Source organism: Ursus maritimus, unplaced genomic scaffold (genome assembly GCF_017311325.1).
Source record: "Ursus maritimus isolate PB19 unplaced genomic scaffold, ASM1731132v1 scaffold_4, whole genome shotgun sequence".
NCBI classification, from domain to species: Eukaryota; Metazoa; Chordata; class Mammalia; order Carnivora; family Ursidae; genus Ursus; species Ursus maritimus.
In genome coordinates, this window is record NW_024426552.1 from 89,657,342 (window position 1) to 89,680,933 (window position 23,592).

At 43.3% G+C, this 23,592-nt stretch overlaps 1 protein-coding gene across 6 annotated transcripts in view; it reads right to left on the reverse strand.

Moving 5' to 3' along the window:
- The window catches only part of FNDC3B (fibronectin type III domain containing 3B), a 380,755-nt gene that overhangs the window by 77,114 nt on the left and 280,049 nt on the right, over positions 1–23,592 (reverse strand). For all 6 annotated transcript variants that reach the window (XM_040621603.1, XM_040621598.1, XM_040621601.1 and 3 more), the window contains 4 exons: positions 21,665–21,723; positions 13,819–13,970; positions 11,575–11,634; positions 2,995–3,133 (listed from right to left, as the gene is read on the reverse strand). In XM_040621603.1, coding sequence (XP_040477537.1) covers positions 2,995–3,133; positions 11,575–11,634; positions 13,819–13,970; positions 21,665–21,723 — 410 coding nt within the window. The remainder of the gene's footprint in view (positions 1–2,994; positions 3,134–11,574; positions 11,635–13,818; positions 13,971–21,664; positions 21,724–23,592) is intronic.

The following is a 23,592-nucleotide window of genomic DNA, read 5'->3' on the forward strand; positions in this document are numbered from 1 at the left end:
CCCCTCGGACAGAGAACCCTGGTGGCTCCCGCGTTTCCTTGGGAAACATTATCACAAATGAATTTTAATATAATTCAACTGCAGAGACAGGCCCACTACTAATAAATCATGCCCCACAAAGAGCCAAACCTGCTTTCCCCTCCACCTCCACCTTCACACCCACGTGGTGCCTTACTTCCTCCCGGGATAAGACTTTCAAGAGGCACTTTAGGAACAGGGTTCGGAGAAAAAAGGCAGCTGAAATGTAGACGCTGCTTGGAGTCCGGCGGGTAAATCTGACCCAGCCAGGTTCAGGGTTAAGAGTATCGATTTTTTGTAACTTCCTCCACACAGCCCCCCACCCCCCCGCCCCCACTTTTTTTTAAGTGCTTAAGATTAGAAAGCCTTCTGTGCCATTGAGATTTCCCTTTAAAAAAAAAGAAAAAAAGAAAAAAAAGAGATCCCCCGGGGGATTACCAGGAGCAATTAGCTCTTTGCATGTTAGCAAAAAGAAGTCTCATCATTTGCTTTCCTCTTAAAAGCATGCGGAGATGTACTTCACTGAGAAAACAGGCCTTGCACGATGGGAAGGGGAGTGGAGAACTTTGGAGAAGAGTGCTTTGCAGGGTTAGCCCTGCTAAAGGGGGTGCTGCCGTGGGGTCCCTCACTGCCCCAGGGCAGTAAGATGGAGGGAGGGAGGAGGCAGCTAGGAGGAGAAGACCAGGTCTCCCTACTGCACAAATGTGTCTGGGCCTGGCCCTCCCCCAGGAAGGAGCAGGAGCCCCCCACACTGCATTGTCCTGCCCCCAGCAGAAGGCAGCCGGTCCCCAGAACTACATCTAAAGCCCAGCTCGGCTGTTTGTCAAGTGCGGTCTTCTGTCAGGCACTTGATATCACTGTTTAATTTCATGTTCCAAGAATAAATGGATGTGATAAGTAATTGGGAGAATATATATAAATCACCTACTCAGCTACGGGGCACTCAGGAAGCACTCAGGGAACAATAGCTATTGTTTTATTTTTGTGAATAATAAATCATCCTCAAGGACTCAGTAAATATTAGCTTCATTTATGAAGAAACTCTTCTCCCTCCTTTTGCCTTCTGGGTCATAGCACCCCTGTGTCTCAAACCCGGATCTCAGGGGACTGCTCTCTGTTCTACTGAACGGGGCTCTCAGGCTTTCGCGGCTCATTTGGGGAGACAGCTGAAGTTCTAATAAGGGACAAAGTTTTAGAGGAGAACCCATTTCTAAGATAAGAACTATGTTTATGATGTTTATAAATTTCTCTAGAGAAACTGTTCTTCCAGCAGATTCTTCTATGACCCCGTGCCCCCCCACCGAGTTCTTAATTCCTTGAGGGTGGGAGCACTGACTGCCCTATCTCCTACTGCTGCCTGCCAAGAGGCCAGAAGGTCTCGACACTCCGTGTGTTCGTGGATTCGAGGACACGGGGCAGTCGGAGCCCTGTTCCCCGCTCCTCCGGCCGCCAGCTGGTGCACCGAGATCAGGAAATCTGTCTGAAGGACATTTAAATGAAAACTGAACCGAATCCAGAGCTTTCAAGCTTGTACACGACTTAATGGAACAAGAGTATGTTTCTGATTTACAATTAAATAGAGGGAGAAAAGAAAATGTGAAATATTTTCCTCCTAATAAGTAAACTTTTTCTTGAAGATGCTGGTCTGCCTAAGACCTGAATTTCACCCAGGTTTTAAGCCGAGTATGTATCAGTGATTCCCAACTTTAGGTTTATAAGACCCCGGGGTCCCTCTGTTGATCTTAAGAAGATTTCTTATATTTTCTAAACAAAATGAATTTTAATTCTTTCCTTTTTAAAAAAGATATGTTTATGTATGTATATGTGCAAATAGAGACCAAGTTTTAAAATGCATGTGTATCTCCAAGGACTTAAACAATGATGACCAGTTGGGTGTTACAACTCTGAAAAGGCAGGGAATCACTGACCTGGATTATCCCTGGAAGCCAGGAAGGAAAATAAAATAGTTCAGATTCTAAGCCAGTCTAAACTTTGCCTCTGCCAAGTAACACACTCCAGGCTGGCCAGTGGCTATGAGAACGCAGCTGCCCACACGAGAGGGGTCTCCAGAAGCCCGGGCTTCATTGCTAGCCACTGCTCTCAGTGGCTTTTCTGGATGCCCTGCATAAATCCAACCTTCTGCACCGGGAACCAAAGGACAAAGTCTGTCTTCACCAATATGAGATCTCCCTAGCCATCCTACTTCTTTCACACATTAGTCTATTCCCAAACACCACAAATCTTTATCTCCACTTTTAAAAATTTCGCATCTTAAGCTGCATTTAAAATATAATCATAGAGAAATAATTACTATAGACATTGATAACAGAATCTGCTATTTTCTTGTGAACACAGAAGTGTAGCTAGTAAGCTAATGATACACCATAAAGACCTCTCTCTGGCAAGAGTTATTGGTAGCCAGTAAATTGTATGTTATGAAAACTACTACACAATTCAGACTCTAAAAAAAAATGAGTAACCCTAACTGATCTAAGCCCTCATCAGTAAAAGTTGGTTAAGTCTTAATGTAGTTACAACACTTAACATTCTAGGCAGTTTTAAATATTAAACATTTCAGAGTCGCCACTGAAAGAAGCCAATGAAGTCAAAACCAACTTATCTCTAAATCTTTATGAAAACTTTCTACTGAAGTCTTCAGTTCAAACGTTTGCTGCAATGAATGAAACCATTAGAAAGTGATGAATAGGTATCTAAAGTATTCATATCACGGACACCGTGTTGCTCATGAACCTGAAAGATTTCTCCCTGCAGAGAGAGCCAGAACTTTCTTGTACTTCTACCTCCTACTGCTTCGCCCAGTTTTTTCAGACATACCAGCTTTCAATATCCTAACGATTTGTTTCACACAGCCACTATGCAGAAAATCAAACACCATCACCAGACTGGAGCAGTGCTCAATAAAAATGTTTCGAACGGCTAGACGTCAGACTGTGCCCGACACTTCGCGCTACCCACCTTCCACTGCAAGGTGAGTGAACTTCTGCTCCTGTGTGCCAGCTTAGGTGGGAAGGGACACTCAGGTGCGCAGCTGTGGGTGGTGAAGCTAACGGGCTCAGAGCAGGATCCCTTTACGGAATTGTACATGGCATATACCCTGAAAGCAAACAGACAAAGACAATCAGTGGCCGTGGCCCATCGCGGAAGACTCGGGTTTTTATCTCAGGTTTGCCCCAGGGCTTTCCACAGAAGAACGGAATTTATGTAATATACAACATGACTCTTTTTCTTATCTACTGGTCTTATACTGACGGAACTCTGGCCAGCAACTCCAGGAGATAATGACCCCAGCAGGGAATGTGCCTCAACTCATTCTCTCTTTCCACTAATTGTCAGAACCCTCTGCCCCAGTTAAGATAGGCAGGGTGTGTTGACTAGAAAACAATATGCTAAATAAGAAAATATCCTTGGGGCACCTGGGTGTCGCAGTCGGTTAGGTGCCTGACTCTTGACTCTTGGTTTCAGCTCAGGTCGCAATCTCATGGGTTGTGAGACTGAGCGCAGAGCCCGCTTGAGTTTCTCTCTCCCTCTCCCTCTGCTCCTCCAGTCCTTCCCTACCTCCTCTCTCTGAAATAAATAAATGAAAGAAAGAAAGAGAGAGAGAGAGAAAGGAAAAGGAAAAGAAAGAAAATAAATATCCTTATCCCCAAATTGGTCTTCAAATATACATTCTAAAACCATCAAGCCACTCTCCAGCTGACTTTGTGTGGAAGGAGGCTGAAAGCAGAGTTAAGGTTTGGCTGGAAAGAGACAAGAAGTAGTGCAAAAAGTCTACAACTGGAGAGGGAAGTATAAACAACGGGGTAGAATAGATACCATCTTTAACTGTTCCGAACACTAGGTATTTAGGTAGAAATATGGAAGTATCATACATAGAAACATGCTTGCTACTGCCAAGTGCATCTCTGACTCGACAAAAACCACGTTCAGGTACAGTTTATCCATGTGAATATCTTACTTCTGCACCTGGCGCCGAGATTAAAGCTGTGTACTCTGTGCATTAAAATGCCGGGCTCAATGCTGAACATATGTGCCCAATTTCTCCAGAGAAGCTATGAAGAAAAAGCATGTAATGTACTATTAAAAACTAGACTTCTTTTGGGGCGCCTGGGTGGCTCAGTCGTTAAGCGTCTGCCTTCGGCTCAGGGCGTGATCCCAGTGTTCTGGGATCGAGCCCCACATCGGGCTCCTCTGCTGGGAGCCTGCTTCTTCCTCTCCCACTCCCCTTCCTTGTGTTCCCTTTCTCGCTGGCTGGCTCTCTCCCTGACAAATAAATAAATAAAATCTTAAAAAACAAAAAAACTAGACTTCTTTCAAATGGCATAAAATAGGGTTATGTTGATTTTTTATCATCTTCCTATTTTTCCATTTTTCTTAATATTGAGCATTAAAAAAAAAATCCAACTTGAAAAATCTACTCTTTTAAAAAGATAACACAAAAACTTTTGCTGCCCCAAAAGGATGCAAGGATTAAGCTAATCAGAGTTGGTAAATATATTGAGCCCTAATTCTTGAGGTCCCATTAAAGACAGAAGAAAACTCAGAATCGAGACAGGAAGTCAATGTCCCAAAGCTACACATCTGGAAAGCTGCCTCCACTGAACAGTCGTGGAAATCTAACTGCTGTACTCTACTGCCTACTGTCCTTACTCATCCCGAAATTAACACTTCTCTGAACACCCACAATCCATCTCCCCTCACTCTACCCAATGAACATAAAAAATGGCTAGAGATAACACTATGGAAAACAGGACCTAATTAGGTGTGTTATTTGCAAGGTCCTTTCTCCTCAAGGTCTATCACAAAGAATTTATAGAGGTCATGCATGTTAAAAGTCCTAATGCGTATTCCCATCTTAAAAGGTAAGATACTTATTTACTGGATATTTGATTTGTTTGGCTTTTGGGAGGACACCACGACATCTGATCCAAACAAAGGATACTTATTAGGGCCCTCTTCACCCAACCTGATGAAAAGAGATGTCCCTTTTTGCATTCACTGTAAATAGGAACATGATCATATAAAAGTGAACGGTAGATTTGGCAAGATCATTTCCATGTATCCGGACAGGCTCACTAGGAGTACGTTACTTGAAATGAATCACAGAACATTCCAGACATGGGCAGGGTTCCTGCCTAAACTTTAATAGATTGGCTGGATTCTGCAGCTGGTGGCTCACGGGTTACATCTGGCCCAAGATGTGTGTGGGGGAGAGGGAAGAAATAGTGTTTTAAAATACCACAGCCACCTATGCATGAATGGAAGGACCTAGGCAATGGTCAGTACAGAAAGGATAAGCAGACATTATACACTCCTAATGAAAGACGATGCCACTATCTCTAAAACCCTTGCCAGAAAAACTGAACCTGTATCAGATTAAGCTTCCTTGCCACTATAAAGGAAACACAAAGAGAATTTATTAAGCAAAGCTGTAGGGATGCAATCAGCCTAATTCATACTGCTGAAAATTCTACAGGACAAAAGAAATTATTCCAACAAATAAATTGCAAAGGGACAAAAAAGAAAGGGAGGGGAAACCTAGAGATGAAAAGAAATTTATGAGATACCAGCCCAACGGAATATTGAGACCATGTCTGAATTTCAATTACAACAAACTGAAGAAACAAAACCTTCATTTTTAGGACAGTTGAGGAAATGGAAACTGTCCCTGAATTTTAAAGACATGAAGGAATTATCCTTTTTGCTTGTTTTGGATGGGTGTGTGATGATGGTCATATGGTGCACTGATGAAATATGATGATGTCTGGACTTCAACACAGCTGTGGGGGCAGGAGGAGTAGGTGGGGACCAGCAAGGAAATGAGTAGTTGGGCAATGGGTCTATGAGAGTCCATCAGTTACTGTCTACTTTTGATTGTATCTGAAATTTTCTGAAATAAAAAGTTAAAGATCAAGCCAACACTTAAAGTTCTGGAGAGATCTCGTTTAGAAAAATAAACCTCTTAGAAGTTCTAGCAACGCAACTGCATACTTGCACGGTAGTAACCAGATAAAGGGGAGAGCAATCCCCCTCCAGGTGGGGCGGGTGCTGTCCAGCTCAGAGTCCTCACCACTAGCAGCTGTCTCCGCAGCATGGAGATCCCTTCTCAGCTGCCTTGTATCCAGCTCTCGACCCACTTAGGGTCCTCGGAGGAATTTCAGTTCACAGTCACTGGGCATGTGTTTGCAAATTCAGACCATACTCAGGTCGACTGGGTCCTGAATGTTCATACGAACAGCCCCCAGAATCTATAAGGCGCATACAGCAGAGGAAAGGAAGCAGGGACAAGGGCCTACAAAGGGGGCTGGCTGACTGCAGTGAGTTATCTGGGGAGATCTGGACTCAGTCAAGTGCGCTCTTGCTCTTTAACGGGATTCTGGGAGTCACAAAATCCACATTTATTAGGCTGAGAAACATGAGCGATAGAGGCTCCTGAAAGCCAGTTGGCAGGACTACCGATGGGAGGAACCGAAGATGCCGGCGACAGAATAAAAATCTGAGGTCGCTGAAGATGGACAGTTGTATGGGCCACAGAGAGTTATGTTTCTTGCCTTACAACTCAAAGAATGTTATGGTTTAAATCAGGAGTCGATGCTTTGCACTCGTACAAGTCTGTCCACAAAGGAAACGAGATCCATTTTATATGGCAGTGTAAACGTGCAGCAGACAGTATCTAAAAGCTGACATTATATCCAGTGTCCCGTGATTATATCCGTCAATTAAAGTTGTTCAGTAAATAGACAGCAACTAATTGCTCCGTTTTTAGCAGTAACTTTTACAGAAAAGTCTTTGGAAATGATGCTTTATTTTCAAGAAATGTTGCAATAATGTTTTTCATGGGATGGTGATGTGTTTCTCTAAATATCATCATGTGGAAGGAGGACCAGAGGAAGAGTATCAGTTTCTCGGGTTAAATAAATCAGCAAACAGTTCAGTTCCTCTTGCATTCATCCCAGCCAAGAAGAATACGTTTTTCTAATGATGTGATTAATCTTGTGCTGGGTTTTCACATTTGTTTCAGTTTAAATACTGACTAAATGCTTATGAAACAGGTGCTGCAAAAAATTTCAGAAATTCGCCTCCAACTTCCTCCGGCACATCTGTGACATGGTAGAGCCACGGTTTCTAGTCAATAACACCTATTTCATAATTCTGTACTGAGAGGGTCAACCATATTTTTGGAAACGATTCATCATGTAATTTTTCTGAGAAATGTTATTACGTGATATCATTTCTGAGCAACGTCTTTGCCAAATTGTTAATGCCAATGACTGGAAAACTGCTTCAAAGTTTGCCATGAAATTGCTGCCCATTCCATCACTCAAATTCCTGATTATCCCATCACTGTTCTTGACTCCCACAATAAAATGGTTAGTTCAATATCAATATTAATTCTAAAATTACCAATTAGGACAGGAGTATGGAATTTTTGTGTATGTATAAATATCCATATAAATAAATGAATATAAACGTTTATGTATATAAACTTATAAATGTACATGTAAGTATTATAAAACATAGTTATTCATGTATGATATATGTATGTAGGTAGGATTCTTCTCATTTCTCCTTCAACATACAATCACACACACACACACACACACACACACACACACACTCTCTTTGTCTCTGTCTTTCTCTCTGTCTCACACACACACAAGCAGGATTTTGTATTGGTGGCTTTATACAATAAATAATGCAATGCCCTCTACGGAAGCACTGAGTAACTACACTTCGGTAATTACAAACTCATTCCTTTTAACCGTTCAACCAACATTAAAACGCAAAAAGCAATTTGTGTTAGAACCTGGTAAGAAATATAAAAGTGACGACTTTAATCACAATCTAACCCAAGACCCAAGACCTAAATTTTTCAAGTCAACGTGATAGAGTCTCACCAGGAGGGGGTGGGGGGGAGGTTGACTGGTTAGATGTTAGATGTGCAGAAATGACACACAGAAACTCATAGCAAAAAATGAGTAAGAAAAAAAAATCTTTAAAACCTAGTATGTCTTCATATACAATTTTCCATGTGGAATTTGGCCTAAATGGCATGGCAAGTGCCGGTCCAAACAGCCACAGATGCACGGCCTGCAGCACTGTCTCGAGGATTCCCAATCCCAGTGGGCTGACGGGAAGAGGTCATGAGCTGTCCTGCCCAGGAACTGGGGCCAGCTGAGCACCGGACAGTCAGTGACAACATCCATGACTGAGAGACGGCTACTTAAAAAAAGGTTTGTGTTATATGATGGGTGAACTCGAGCAATACTAACAGGAGGGAGAAAAGAGGTAAAAATAAGAAAAAGCACTGAATGAAGATGCGTAACGATCTGAATGAAGGGGATGAAATCAGAGTAGCAAAATCGAAGGCAACAAGGCATGTAAGAACAGAAGCCTGAGACGGGACTTCAGGATATGACAGCAGAAAGAAAACCCTTCACTCTACTGCAGAGTGATGCCTGGAGACTTCTGCAGGCCTTCATGGAAACGTGCAGCCTGAGGAGCTGGAAGGAGAAGGCAGCCTGCTTGGAACTGCTGAAAGAACTCTCTCGTCGTTTCCATCACTGGCTCTACAGACTTGCACCAGGGCGACACTTTCTAAATTGGTAACATGAATAAATAAAAATGGCAATGAACATAATTGCTTATTTCGCAGCTATACAGTAATGGAATTCTTCTGCAGCTTCTGTTATGGAAATTTAGTGAGAAAATTATTTCCACCCAGCCTTCTGAGGCAATTAGAGGTGACTGTTACATTTAAAATTATATTTGAGGCTACTGTGTTTGATAGGAGCTTCCATTCCTGGAACTAAGACGTTGTGAATGTTAATGCAGCTGTACCATCAAAAGAGATTTTGCTCCTTTCTCTTCAGTGCCAAGCATGACATATCTTTATCCCGATAAAGTAGTTAAGTGATATGGTCAAACCATACACAGGCTTTGAAGCCATGCCTGTGTCACGAAGTCTTTTTTATTGTCAGAGTGTGGAAACACTGCAACGATTTTGGAAAAACAGAACGAACAGAGACAACGTTTATACACTTTACAGATTGAGGATCGGTTTGCACGTATTCTTCATTTGTTCTCACACCACCTTCCTGAGGCTGGTAGCCTTCTTACTCTCGTTTTATAAATGAGGGAACAAGGCCGTTGAAGTTTAAATGGCTTGCCTAAGCACACACCCTTACTAAGGGACTGAGCCATTAACCCCGAAGTCCAAGCTCTGTCCCCTGCTGTCACGCAGCCTCGCCAAAGCAATTCAAAGCAGAGGAAGCGAAACTGGAGCGGGAGTTGCAAGCAATGTTTCTTCTAGACCGTGTCAGACGAGAGGGAGTGAATGATCTACAGAACTGTGGGCCAGCAGGGGAAAAGTAAAATCGGGACTGTAGACATGTTTATTAGGAGAGAATTTTTTTAAATACTAAGAGGGATTATGACCAGGAAGAGGGAGCATCTTCTAACTCCCTGGCATGCAGAGACAGAGACCAAACACCAGCTGGCGGTGCCTTCGGTGGTTGCGTGGTGTCGCAGAGGCGTGGTGCGTGTCCCCAGAGTGGGGTCTCCGACGTGTCAGGGGAGAGTCTGGATCCAAAGCGTCTACACAGTAACCACCACTGATTATTCCTTTTATCGGCCCAGGAGTTCAAGATGCTTATGAGACGTGGCAGTAAAAAGAACCAATGAGCCCATGTTGTCAGAATCTACCCTTTGAAAGACGAGTGAAAAAGAAATGAAGGGAAACAACAGACAGAATGGCAAATCAGGGGCAGACTCCTGATGATATTTAAGTGTCTTTAAAAAGACATTGTTAGCTCATGAATGAGCAGGAAATTAATAAAGTAAACCTTTATAAAGCAATAACAATAAACTGTTAAAAGATGGAGAGAAAAGGAAACATATGTTAACAATGACTAAAGCAGAAGAACATTTACATGGCTCCCTATATGGTGGTACATTTTCTGGTTTGTTGTTAAATCAACCATTTGAAAGACTAAAGTATTTCTATTATCATCTCAGTTTCATAAATTACACCCATCTTTTTGTTTGTACAGGAAAAGTTCAATATGCTTGGGCTCAAGCTAACTGATTCAAAATCCAAATGTTTTGATTTAAATAAGAAGAGATAGTTGCAACGGAGCTCTAAGCAACGCAACAACCAGACAGATCAGCATGTTGAGACTGAATGTGAAACACCTCGCCCTTTTAGGTATTGCTTTGAGCTTAGTTTTAAACACTTCCGTGGTTACTAAGGCATTATAATCTGAACACATCCCTGCTTCCCTACCTTTGTTAAGAAAGATTGTGGCCTTGATTCTATGTGATTAAGCATAGTTAAAATAGTCAATTCACAGAAGAACCAAACTAGAACTCAAGCCGCCTCATAATTAATATACGCCCTTCCTAATACGTTATGCTCCCTCTACTCCATCAGGAAGGAACCTTTGGGAAGTATGATAAAGAAGGAGTGCTTGATCTCGCACACTTTGATACACACCCACATCAATGAAGAATGAAGACAGACTCTGCTGTTGTGTATTCTTTCAGATAAAATCACAATTTTTGGTCAGCTTATACATTAAATAAAATTTTAAGTTAATATTTAAACTTAAAAAATGTTACAGACCACTTTCAGAGACCTATTTGCAAATGGATATGTGAATGTATCTTTAAATGATTGGCTGAGCTCTGTAAAAGTTCACGTAATACTCTCCTTTTCACAAGTCTATGGTTGGCTGGGTTTCTTCCTAAGATTAGCTAGCTCTGCCTTTCGTAGCAATCATAGCAGAGATTCCAGAAAAATCACAGTACAGATATCAGACTTCGTACAGATTACATGGATTCACTGTTTTGCCAAGTTGGGTTAATTCTTATCAGAGACAATTTAATATTTGCATTACTTGTCTCATTTCAAAACCTACTGTCTTTTAAGGTCCAAAGGCATTCTTACAACATGGCAGGACTTACTCATTTGTGCTGAATATACAGTTTATATGTATACTGATACACCAGGGGCAAAATATTCATTTGTTTTACAGAAAGGAAATATTATATGTTAAACCATACAGTCCAACAGATCTTAGAAGACTATATAAAAGTTATTCTATTTTTTTTTAAAGATTTTATCTATTTGTCAGAGGGACAGCGAGAGAGAGAGCAGCAGGCAGAGGGAGAGGCAGGCCCCCCACTGAGCAAGGAGCCCCATGTGGGGCTCAATCCCACGACCCCGGGATCACGACCTGAGCTGAAGGCAGATGCTTAACTGAGCCACCCAGGCATCCCTACGAAAGTTATTTTAAAAATCATTTAAAAAATTCAGTTCAGCGTGCCATCTATTTTTCTATTACCAGAAACCTTTCTGTGTACTCCCCAGTCACTATGCTCTCAAGTGCAAAACGCTAAGGAATGGCCAATGAGCTAAGGTACTGCAACTTTCTGTTAGGCAAGTGCCCTCAACCAAAAACTTTTCAAAAGGAGCACATGATTTATTTCAGAAATCTGAATTCTCCAACACAGGTCAGGTCTCATATCCTAACTCACCTCACATGGTAATCAGTTGCTGGTCTGAGATCTTTCAGGTTACATTCTAATTCTTCTCCACTGCAAAGAAAAATCATCTATTAGTCAATGATACCAGTTTCAACAGGTCTCATAGTCATGTAGAGCAATGATTCCAGAACTCTTATGTCCGATTCCACCATAAACCAGAAATAAACTTGCCTATCTGGTATTATTACCCTTTTGCACTAGAAAATTAGATTCCTTTTAATGATGCCGTCCTAGATCAGGAAAATGGCAAGATTAACTTACTAATGAAGTTCCAAAAGGTCTTATCAGTTCTTCAAAGTAAATACATAAAAACCAGTAAGAAAGCAAGGAAATTAAATAGAGAGATAAACATTAAGTGTAAAATAACTACACCAGCTGTCAACTGAAGGTAGCTCTTGGACTCACCTTGGCAGGAACCCCAAACGCTTCAACTTCTCAGCTCTCTGGAAGAAATCTCAGTGTGCCTCCCTCACATATCAACGCTAATAGCTCTCTGATATATACACATACAAATCAATACTCTTTTACATAAAACAAAACCACTTCTATGATCAGAAGGTGCAAATGCAACTCAACTGAATCATGAGGCAACGGCAAACATAAAATAAGGAATGTTCCATTAAAAGTTTTTAAAAGGTGAGGGGTGGGGGCCTGACTGTATTCTTCAAAAAACATCAGGGCCACAAAAGACAAATGCTGTGTTAGTGTTCCAAATTAAAGGTGAAAGACATATGATCACAAACCGTAATATCCGACCCTGGACAGGATTCTGTCCTGGAGGGGAAGAAAAATGCTTTAACATTATTTAATGAACTGATAATACTGGAATGCGGATGGTGGACTAGACCAAAGTCTGTTATCAATGTAAATTCATGAAGTTGGTAACTGCATTGTGGCTATGTAAGAAAATACCCTTATTCCTGGGAAATATACTGAAGTATTTAGGAGTACAAGGCCATGCCATAGACAACAAATGGGAAAAAATACGGGTTGGGAAGAGAGAAAAACGGGAGAGTGAGTAACTCCAACAGTAAACCAAAGAGGATAAAAAGATACTAATAGGCAAAATCTGTGTAAATTCCTTGAGCTCTTTATTTCTGCAACATTTTATAAGCTGGAAATTATTTCAAACAAAAATACTTCTTTAAAGTTGCAAACTGGAAGCCAATGTCCACACCGTGCCTACAGTTCTCAAGTGTGACCCGCGCTGCATCCTTAATGTGTTTTTGAATTTGCCGAATGAGTCTGACATTAGGAAAACTTACATAACAATTCAGATTTGCAGTATTTCTTGGGAAAAAAAATCCAAACAAATCGGCAACGCTAGGCCCGCACTCCCTTACGGCAACGACCTATTTTAGGCGAGCGGCGGCTGCTCCTTTCAGAGGAAGACAGGAGTGCTCCTGTAACCCTCACCCCCAACCTTCCTCCTTTCCTCACTGCTGTCAGCTGCCTAGCCCCTCTGGGCACTTGAGGCTAGCTCCTGCCACCAGCGGTCATCCTGCTTGGATAGAATCTCATTGTTTCTTGGCGTGGCTGGGGCAAACGGTGCGCTGTATTTCCCTACCAATTTGGACTTCTCAAAATAGACCCAAATGCTTGTGAGCTGGAATAAGGAGTTAGGGTTTTATTCTAAGTACAATGGGGAATCACCGCAGCGTCCTCACCCGGGAGTGAGCTGGTGTGACCTGCTTTCTGTGGTGTGGGACGATCCCTTACCCTGTGAGCTAAACTTATTTAAGAAAGCCTTGGACTGAAATGCTTTCAAAGAATCTTTACTACAGGCTAGAAAACTCTTGGGGAGGGTAAGAAATAGAATGCAGTGGAAGGAAACCATACTATAGAATTAAAAAAAACCAGACTAGAAAATGGTCTGGGTCTAAAAAGAGGTAATCAATCATGTGAGTGCATGACTGGTGTCTATAAAAACTCAAAGTCATGCTCACTTTTTACCCTGATGGGCATTAGTGGAAATTTTTCTTTCGCACCATACTGACAAGCTAACCTAACCAAGGGATAGCTCATGAACACCAAGGAGCTCTACAAAAGTCATTTCTGATTGGTAATGACTCTGGACAAAAATAACTCTTGCCATTATAATTATCATGAATTCTTAAAATGAACTATTTAAAGAAAAGCTTGCAAAGCCTCTAAATTTTTCCTGTTTCTGATTTTCCTTAATGATTCCAATTTCGCCGTTCAGCAGCGAAGAAAACGTGTGGAGATATAGGCTACCTGTAAATGATCTTGTACTTTCCGTCCCGTCCTTTGTCGGATAAGGCAACCTCATAGCTGTAGGGGAAAGAAAGACCGCTGTGGGGGCCACATGAAAGTCCAACAGGGGGAGCCCAGGACAGCACAACCGCTCTGGCCTGAATATTAGAAACCTGAGGAAAAACAAACACAGACAAAATGATCCAAATCCATTTTTATATATACATCAGACGCTACATCTTCGAGTTACACTGTTGTGATGACAAGCAGTGGCCTAAGACGGGCTGGGGAGTTAATGTCAGGTAAACAGTTGTAACTACAATGCAAACACCGTCACATGGAGTACTCTCTTGTCTAGGTCCTGACGTCCACAATAGCTCTGGAACATCTGTCCTTATAACGTAATTCACATTTGATCTTCCAGAAAGTAAACTCGTCAGTCTTGTGTGGGAATTTTTTTTAAAGGTAAAGAGTTGAATGGGAGACTTTCATGAGCTCCACGACGGCCATCGCGTTACATGGAAGGAGCCACAACCGCAGGTACTTTTGGTGGCCTGCAAATCTTCAAAGCCAGTGCCTTTCAAACCAGGCTCCTTAAAGGCCTCAGTTCCCAGGAGAACCCAGCGACGGGGGAGTAGGACCCAAGCCCAGGCTGAAATGGGTGCCGAGGTGATGTTTCACCTCTTCCCAGCTGTTTTTTTTTCCCTTTTGGGGTAGCCTCTGTGTAAGACTTCATCTGAAGAGAGGATGCTGGCACCTTCGAACACCCCAGCTTTCTTCCCTTACTTAGGGCCACAAGAAGGCACGTTCTGCTCCACCCGCCTGCCGTACGCAGTAGGACGGGGCTCCAGCCCCCCTCAGCTGTAAGCTGCTCGGTAAGAGACCCTGCCGTGGGCTTCCTGCCCTTCCACCCAGGGGCTCACTCGAACTTGGGCTTCCTGGGGGACCCCTTACCCTCCCAGATACACTACTTACACTCCAAGCTTTGTTTTAGAGTCTGTTTCCACAGAAACCCAACCTCATGCATACTCTAATTCTTTAAAAAAAGTCAAAAGGACCTTGATGCTCTAAGTTTCTAAAGGTTATTTTGCTGCTCTCTGGATACTGGTCTGAATAAAATATTAAAAACAAGACTTATTAATACAGACGCTAAAGCTCCATGTTCATAAAGACTTCGCTTAGTGGTAGATTATTATTAGTTTGCAGACAGAGATATGTAAACTGTTCAGTTTCCTTTTTTTCTTCCATTTTTGTCACTATCTGATCTTTACAGAGCATTAAAATTTAATATAAAATAATTTAAAAACATGAATAACATGGAATAGGAGTACTGAATCTCCCTTTTCAGTCTGTCATTCATTCCATTTCTCGAAGAGTTCCCCCCCCCAACATTTCTTCTCCATACAGACACAGCCTCATGATATATTTAACCAATTCTTTAGTCAAACTCCTACTCATCATTCACAACCCCAGCCGGGCCTCACTGTCCCCAAGTAACCTTCCCTGAAGTATGTCACCTATCATCACCCCTCTGCTCCACAGCTCCCTTTCCCACTGGACTCTGGGACTCCCGAAGGACAGGATCCAAGTCCTATTCAACTATGAGTAGCCGTGGCTTAGTAAACGTTTGTTGAATGAAAACAAAAACCAAAGGGAACAAGATGGTCTGAGTTTCTGATACAGGTGACACAATGGATGACAGACCAGCATCACGCAGCTCTGTAACAAATCCGAGATACTGCTGCAGAAATCAAACTCCACCTTTCTGCTCTGGCTCCAGACTAGCACCTCCTCTTGCCCTATGACACCCCTTCAGGATGCCATTCCCTCTCCCCCTGTAACTTGGCTTTTGACTTTCCGACTTTGTAACCTAGGACCTCTGCCTCAAAGAGCACCAACCGGCTGAAGAGAGACGGGCGCATGAGAGATGATCTCGCAGCAGGCACACAGCACAGAGAGAGACCCACAGCAACCTGAGAGCAAGTCAGGAAGGGTTTCTGTCCACTCCTGCCTGGAACCCCCGCTCAGAATCAACCTCCGCTTTCTCTGTGCTCGGGCCACGTTTTGCCGTTGCCTGTGCTTGCCGGTCGTTTCATGATGTTGTCCTTACTTGGTTACCTGTGCGTTGGTTCTCCTGACTAGATTTTAAGGCAGCATTTATACATTTCTACAACATATACCAGCGTCTCTGCGCAATTCTTGGACACACCATTAATGAGCGATCTTGAGGTCTGGGGTGTTATAATTGATTTTTAACTTGGAGATATTCTGCTATGAAGTTTAGCTTACAATTAAGAAGAAGGCTGATTAAGTCCTGAAAATCATTCAGCTGAGGCGACAAACGGCTGCTGTGCACAATTCTAAGAATACAGTGTGTAGTAACACCAATTCGATGAATGGTGGTGTGAAATAACACCCCGTTTCAAAATAGCTGGCAAACGTTAGCGCTTTAGATCCTGACAAGTACCCATAAACTCACATCCCTTTAGATTCTTTGTCATCAGCTACTACGAATTTACACTTGGATAAATTACTAACGGAATAGTGACGTCCAGCACTTGAAGCATCGTCCGCCTTTCTCCAGCTTCCCTGAGCAAGTCCGAAGCAGGGACAGGGTCCTCTGAACGCAGCTCTCTGTGCACGGCAGGCTTTCAGAAGTGCACTCTGAGAACGCCCCCTCATTTTCGAAGAACAGCAACCGTGGCTCCGGGGACTTCTTTCCTAGACCTAAGGCCTGTCACCTAGATGGCTAGCACTGTTCTGGAAGCAACAGCACGTTCCCTCCTGTGCTCCTGCTCCCCCCCTTCACAGACTCCCGGGCCTCCGGTTTGCTTTCTTTAGGCACTAGAATCCTGAGAGAAAGAGTGCTTTGTCTCCAGCAGAACTTGGAACTTACTTCCAATACAAGGATGATGCCAGGACATTACACGGTGCCTTCAAGAGAATGTCACCTAAGGGGGACTCCTCAGCCCCAGACGCATACTGCAAGTGTCCAGGGAGGTGATAATCTTAATGAGAGATTCGAGCTCTAGGAACTCTGGCTGGTTCAGGCCTCCTTCGGCCTCACACGAGCTTCAACTTCTAAGTCTCTCTCCTCTCTCTTTCTCTCTCTCTTTCTCTCTCTCTCTCTCTCTCTCTCTCGTGCGGGGCGGGGGGGGACGGACACACTTTCTCACCAGCAATGACCACCGAACTAAACGGGGGCAGCTAATGGATCACAAGGATCCTCACGGCCGACATCCAAAAAAAGAAGTGTAGACGCCATAAAACTGACTGACTTCCTGATGTTCAATTACTCTACCATGAATTGAAGTCCATCTCCTTCACCATGATGATAAAAGTGGTGATTTCTAGCTACAAAATCACTGGACAAGACCCAAGCTGACACCTGCTTCGGCACCAGAGATGTAAAAGGGTCCGTTGTGTAGGTTACCAGTGCAAGCCTGCACAGAAGTTCAACTGCTCTGAAGGATCTGGAAGGATTCATAAAACCACCATTTATTTCTAAATAATCATACACTGATTAGAAATCGTTGTTGTCTACATATTTATTAAACGTAGACTCCAACTCGAGGGCAGGTGCTAGCAAAAGCACACGTATGTGCACACACATTAGGGAGTAAGACGGCACGATCTGGGAGCCATTCGGTACATCGTCTTTAGCGCTCCTTTTCCTTGTCCCCCTTTCTCTCCTGTTCATTCAGTATTTTAAGACTTTTCTGTAAAATTTTACTATCTTAATTCTTAGATTATATCATATGCAAATGACACTCATTATTTGGATCAGAAATACCATTTATTCTCATAAAGTTAGTAACTGTTCCTCGCATGTTAAAAAAAATATTTCTATGTAAGTTAGTAGCTTCTAAATTTGGTCAGGACTTCAGAGTTAACTATGTGGGAGGCCTGCGGATCCAATTAGGGAGTACGTTAAGGAAATATTACCATGGAAATATTGGCTTCACTTCAAAAGTACCATCATGAAAAATAATAACACAATGGAAAATTTAAAAGGAAAAGGTCAGAGATCATTATTAAAAAAAATACTCAGATCTAGGATTTCACAGTCATCTGTTTCTATCATTGCACTTAGTGCTAAGGACCTCGAGTCTTTTCAGATACACTGTTGTTGATTTTTTTGAGGAATGGCTTCTTGGACGGACAGCGGCTTCTCTGAGGTCAGTTTACTCACTTCTGGAACCGACAAAGCAATTCTTTCTACAAGCTAAACATCAGTGGATGGAAACAATGCAGGTTACGTTTATTTGCACCCTGAAAATAAACAAACCAGCGGCATGTGGGGGACAACGTCTAGCACCATCATCAGAGCAGACGAAACCTCGCTGGGTTGGAGATGGCACGCACTGACAGAGGTTTCTTCCTAAACCACTTAGACCGGCAGCAAGCTTGTTTCTGTGCTATGGCGGTGCTTAGGACCCCAGATCCCAAGGCACCTAATTCTCACAGTCTCAGGACAAAAACCTCGTCAATTCGAACCCTGTTCTTCCTCAATGACTAAGTTATTTGGATCTCTATAGCATCCAGGTTTCTGAAGAGTCAATGACTTGCTTATTAATTCAGGGGGCCCGAAGTTCTAGAAAGATGGCTGGAATCGAGAAATCCTAAATATTGTTTCTACATCTAAAACAAATCATCTATGGAATCTCAAAGAAAAATATGTGCCTTTTATTGAGAGGTGTTATCAGACATGGCTAAAAGAAAAAAACAAATGAACAAAGTGCCCAACTGCTGCCGCTCTGTGTCTTTCCCTGGAAAGCAGCGGGGCACCCCTTTCGCATTTCAGAGCGGAGCAGGGCATTTCACTTTCGCCTAATGATACCCTATAGACTGCACAGAAGTCCTCTATACACTGTATATCATTTACTTCACAGATAGTCCTATGTGGTATTTATTATCCTACCTTTCAAAGGTGAGGAAACCGAGGCTCGGGGAGCTTGTGTCACTTACCCAAGATCGCAGAGACAGTTAATGGCCCAGAGGGCCAGCCTGCAAAGCAGAGGCCCTTCCCCTCCACGCTGCTGCCTCGAGCTCTGGCACCGGGCCGTCCCACATTCCACCATGCTGGCGGAGCCTCGTCTGAGGCCAGCCAGCCTTCAGGCATTTGTCTCCCTTGCCAGAACCCAGCTGCAGCCACTGCAGTCGGCCCCACATTTATTCAGCAAATATTTGTTAAGGGTTCATGATGTGCCAAGGACAGTGCTAGGTATTAGAGGCACAAAGATAAATAAGACACAATCATGAATAAGAACTTCAGACAGAGACTGGGGAGGAGAGGCAGGGAGGGAGAGAAGGGAAGGGAGAGGTGGGAAGGGAGAAAAAAGTGTGTAAAACAATGAACTGGGCTGGGAAGGACGAGGGGCGATCACCAGGCAGACAAGGTTTATGTGGGGACAAGGGGGAAATGAGGACCCCCCAAATCCTAATCCCTGGAGCCTATGAATGTATTGCCCTGCAAGGTAAAAGGGGCTCTGCAGATGTTTAACCTCAGGATTTCGAGAGACAGGGACTCCTGGGTTACTGGGGTGGGCTCGACGTGATAACAAGGGTCCTTATAAGTGAAAGGTGGAGGCAGGAAAGTCAGAGTCAGAGAAGGAGCTATGAGGATGGAAGGGGCCACAAGCCGAGGAATGCAGGCAACCCCTAGAAGCAGCTGGAAAAGATGAGGAAACAGATTCACACCCAGAGCCTCCAGAAAAAATGTAGCCCTGCCAACACCTTGATTTTAGCCTAGTGAGACCTGTTTTGGACTTTCTGACCACTCAGATGACAATCTTATCAATATTACACCTCGTGGGGCGCCTGGGCAGCTCGGCGGGTTAAGCGTCTGCCTTCGGTTCAGGTCATGATCCCAGGCTCCTGAGATCGAGCCTCGAATCAGGCTCCCTGCTCAGTGGGAAGCCTGCTTCTCCTTCTCTCTCCGGCTCATGCTGTATCTCTCGCTATCTCTGTCACTCTCAAATAAAACAAAAATGTTACACCTCATGCCGTATCTGTTTACATAAAAGCTGGTCTATCGATCCTGCTCGAAGAAGCATAAAGAGTGAGTGCTTAATAAATGCTGAATCAAGGAAAGGACTAATGCATTACCTTGCTAGAGCCACCTGATCCTAACAAACACAGACTGTCACTTCTGCAGTCGAGAAACGACTAGGAATAACACAAGACAAACACGGTGTGTGTTCACATGAGCAAGACAGGACTACAACATTCTGTGACTGTATCTGAGACAGTCAACTGACCGGATGCTCTGCCCTCACGCTCTGATTATGGCTCCCGTCTTCCTCGTGGAGTTTTCTTCATTCTTCTGTACCACCAATGTAAGCGTTTCCCACGATTTTGTCCCCCAGGCTTTTCTAACCTCTCTCCATGCTCTACCCCCAGCCCCACCACTATCACCCACGCCTCTGCCTGAACCGTAACTCCATGCAACGTGATCTCCTGATGGATGTCTGGTTCCCCTCTCCCCACTGCCCTGCCAGACACCTGCGACTGCCCACTGGCGTTACCTCCCTGGGTGCCCTGCTAGTGAAACAAACTCAACATGTCTAAAAACAGCACCGACGATGCACCAAGGACACAGACGGGAGCCTATTCTAGAGGATCTCACGGACGACCGGGGAAGACACAGCAACAAGTAAATGGTGTCTATTACATACACACCCACAGCACAGCGAGGCTGGGGGAGTAACTGGTTCCAAGTCCTACGCGGAGAATCCCGCTTGACGGGCACAGACAGCAATCCGGGGAGACTCTCCAAGGAGGCAAGTCCCCAGTGGAGGCATCGGAGCCCGAGCGCCCAGCTCTCTGCGACACCCGACTGACCTGACTGATGTCTCTCTGTGGCTCTAGCATCCCTCCTCTCCTTGCTACGCCTGGGGCCACCGCCCGAATTCCGCCTCCTGTAGCTTCTCACCCACACGACAGTGACAGATTCCTGACGCTTGCCTTCCTGGGTTCACCCTCTTCCCAAGCCAGTGCGTCTGTCAACTTTCATACGCCCTGACTACGTAACTTCTCTGCTCAAAAACTCGCAATGGCTACCTGCTCCTTACCAGAGGACGCCCCACTCCTCTGCAAGTCCCCTGCTGGCCCCGTCCTCCAGTGTATCTCAGGCTTGTAGGAGTTAGTCAACCTCAGCTGTGTACCCCGAGGCATGTGTGAACTCTTCTGTTAAAAAGCCTCAGTATCTGACACATACAAAAGATCAAGATTTTCCAACTGGACCAGAACACATCCAAAGAACTTCGGCTCTCTAACCTCAGATGAAAGGCTGAAGGTTGTCCAGTCCAAATTTCGCATTTTTCACTTGAATTTCAAAGCATTTGGCAAAATCAAACTTAAAACCTCACAATATCATCACTCCTACCAATTTTTTTTCTTGCCATTATACTCAATATTTTGGACTTACTTCTTCTCAGCTAATATTTAAATACCTTTTTGAAATTTACCTGGAAAAATACTTGGAATCACTGAGGTTTTCAAAAATTATTATGACTCCATTTACACAGGCTAAAGGAAATCACCAAAAGAAAACTGTTCTGTGGACCTGTGGCGGAGAAGGGCATGAGGGGGAGGATATGTACCCTTGGAAGTAGGGAAGACTACCTAATTGCCCTAATTGCACTCAGAACATCTAAATAGAGAAGACATCTCAGTGGATTACGACTGAATAGAAAACTGCTGTTCTGTATTTTCATGCTCCATTAATAACAACACTGCTTCATAGTTTATAAATAATCAGCAATAGGAAGGGGCCCTTTTGTTTACCTACTATGTGGTGAGAGAAAAAGCACACTTGAAATGCTTAAGAATGTGTCATTTATGCTGAGAAATCCAGAAGACATACCTGTGGTTTCTCTATTCCTGAAAGAATGTCTTGCACCCTCTTTACTTCCAACTCATACTCTGCATGGAAAAAGAGAAAAAAAGAAGAACAGTTAAAACCAGTAGAAGGCAATAAGGTTGTCCAGTCCCTTCTCCAAGGCCTTTAACCAGAGCTACCATGGAGTCCGTTGCCTGTTACCATGAGCTTTTGGTATCAGTCACGGAAAATGAAAAATTGGGAATGGGATTGATGCCGGGGTGGGGATTTCACTGTGTTGTGCGAACTTGCCACTATACCGGTTTACAGACTCACAAAGCTGACAAGAGTTCTCCTAATTATGCAACAGGCAACAGAAAATAAAAGATCCTAAGAAGAAGGGGGGGATTGGAGCAGCTAGAAGCTGAGAGCTATGAAGAGATGAGGTGGAAGAGACAGTGGCCAATTTGTCCAGGGCAGTGAGTTCAGATTTTTTTAGTTCATTTTTATTCTAAGTTTGATGGGCAGCCACTGAGGTGTTTAAGTGGAGGGACTGATTGGTCTTTAAGTCTGAAAAGATCTGTTTGGCTTTGCGTAAATAATGGACATACAGAAGGTGGGAGGGAACGTAGAGAGATCAGTCGGTACATTGCTGCACTGGACGAGTGAAGGATAGAGCTTGCCTGGGCTGGGGATGGTAGTAAAGACGGGGAGAACAGAACTGGCTTTAGAGGTATAGGTGTTGAAGGACTGGCTGTGATAAGCAAGGGTGAGGGAATGAAAAGAATCAAGGATACTTCCCAGTTTTTGGCTTGATCAACTGGATGGATGATGATGTCTTTAAATAAGATGGGGAACTGGGGAGGTTTTGCAGTGGGGCAAGAACTATTTTAAAAATAAAAGGGGAAAAGTACTTGAAGTAGAGAGGATGGGGAGGGAAGAATGTGTATTAAAAAGAAAATAAGAGATTTTAAGCTTAAGACTATGTTTTGTAGAGAAACCCCTTGACTTTCACAACCTACTTGATGTAATCTAATTTTGAATTTACAGATTTATTTAACTGGTAAACCTAGTTTATGAGGTAAATGCTAGAGTTACATGATTGCCAAGACATATGTCCTCACCTCAAACAGTTCAAGTCTAGCGGGGGGAAACTGAAAGCAAGAGGCAATTCCATGTGATAGGTGCTTTGGTATAGGTAACCCAAGAGAGAGCATTCTAGAAGGCTTCTTGGGAACCAACATCTCACTGACCCTGTGGACAAGCAGGCATTTGGGTGAGAAGTTAAGAGGCCCAGCTATTCCCAGAGCTGTTCATACTCACTGCTCAGGTCTAATCTTAAAGTCACCTTTTCAAAGAATCCTCAACTCTACCCCTCGCCCAGCCTCCAGTCAGTCTCATATCCTACTTATTTCCTTTCTATTGATTACCAAAATCTAAAAATCCTCTTGTTTATGTGTTCCCTTGTTTATAACTTGTCTTTCTTAATAAAATAAACACTTCAGGAATGCAGCGATGCTACAGACTCAAAATACATTTTTATCTGTGAAGAACCAGATAGTGAACATTCTCGTTGCTTAAATAAGTGAACCAAGCCTAAGTAAAGAATACTAAGACTTCAAGCTGGCACCACCCTACACTGTAAAAGGATCATTTCACTTTTTTTTTCCTGTTGCATTCTATTTAGTAGAATGTGTTTACCCTTACTTTGGTGAGAAAAAGAAATGGGCTGGTGGCAATGTATGTGTTTAAATCACAACTGAGAGAAACATCACATTCAAAAGACCAAATGACAAGCCCGTTTATAATCATGTATTCATATTAAGATATAGATAATAGTTTATACCCATAAGTCATACACATGTACATGCCCTCACAATTTCTAGAAGCTCCTACTTAAACTATAAAAATGTGTATCCGAGAATTATTAGTAAAAAAATAAAAAATAAAATAAATTAAGCACAGGTGCAGTA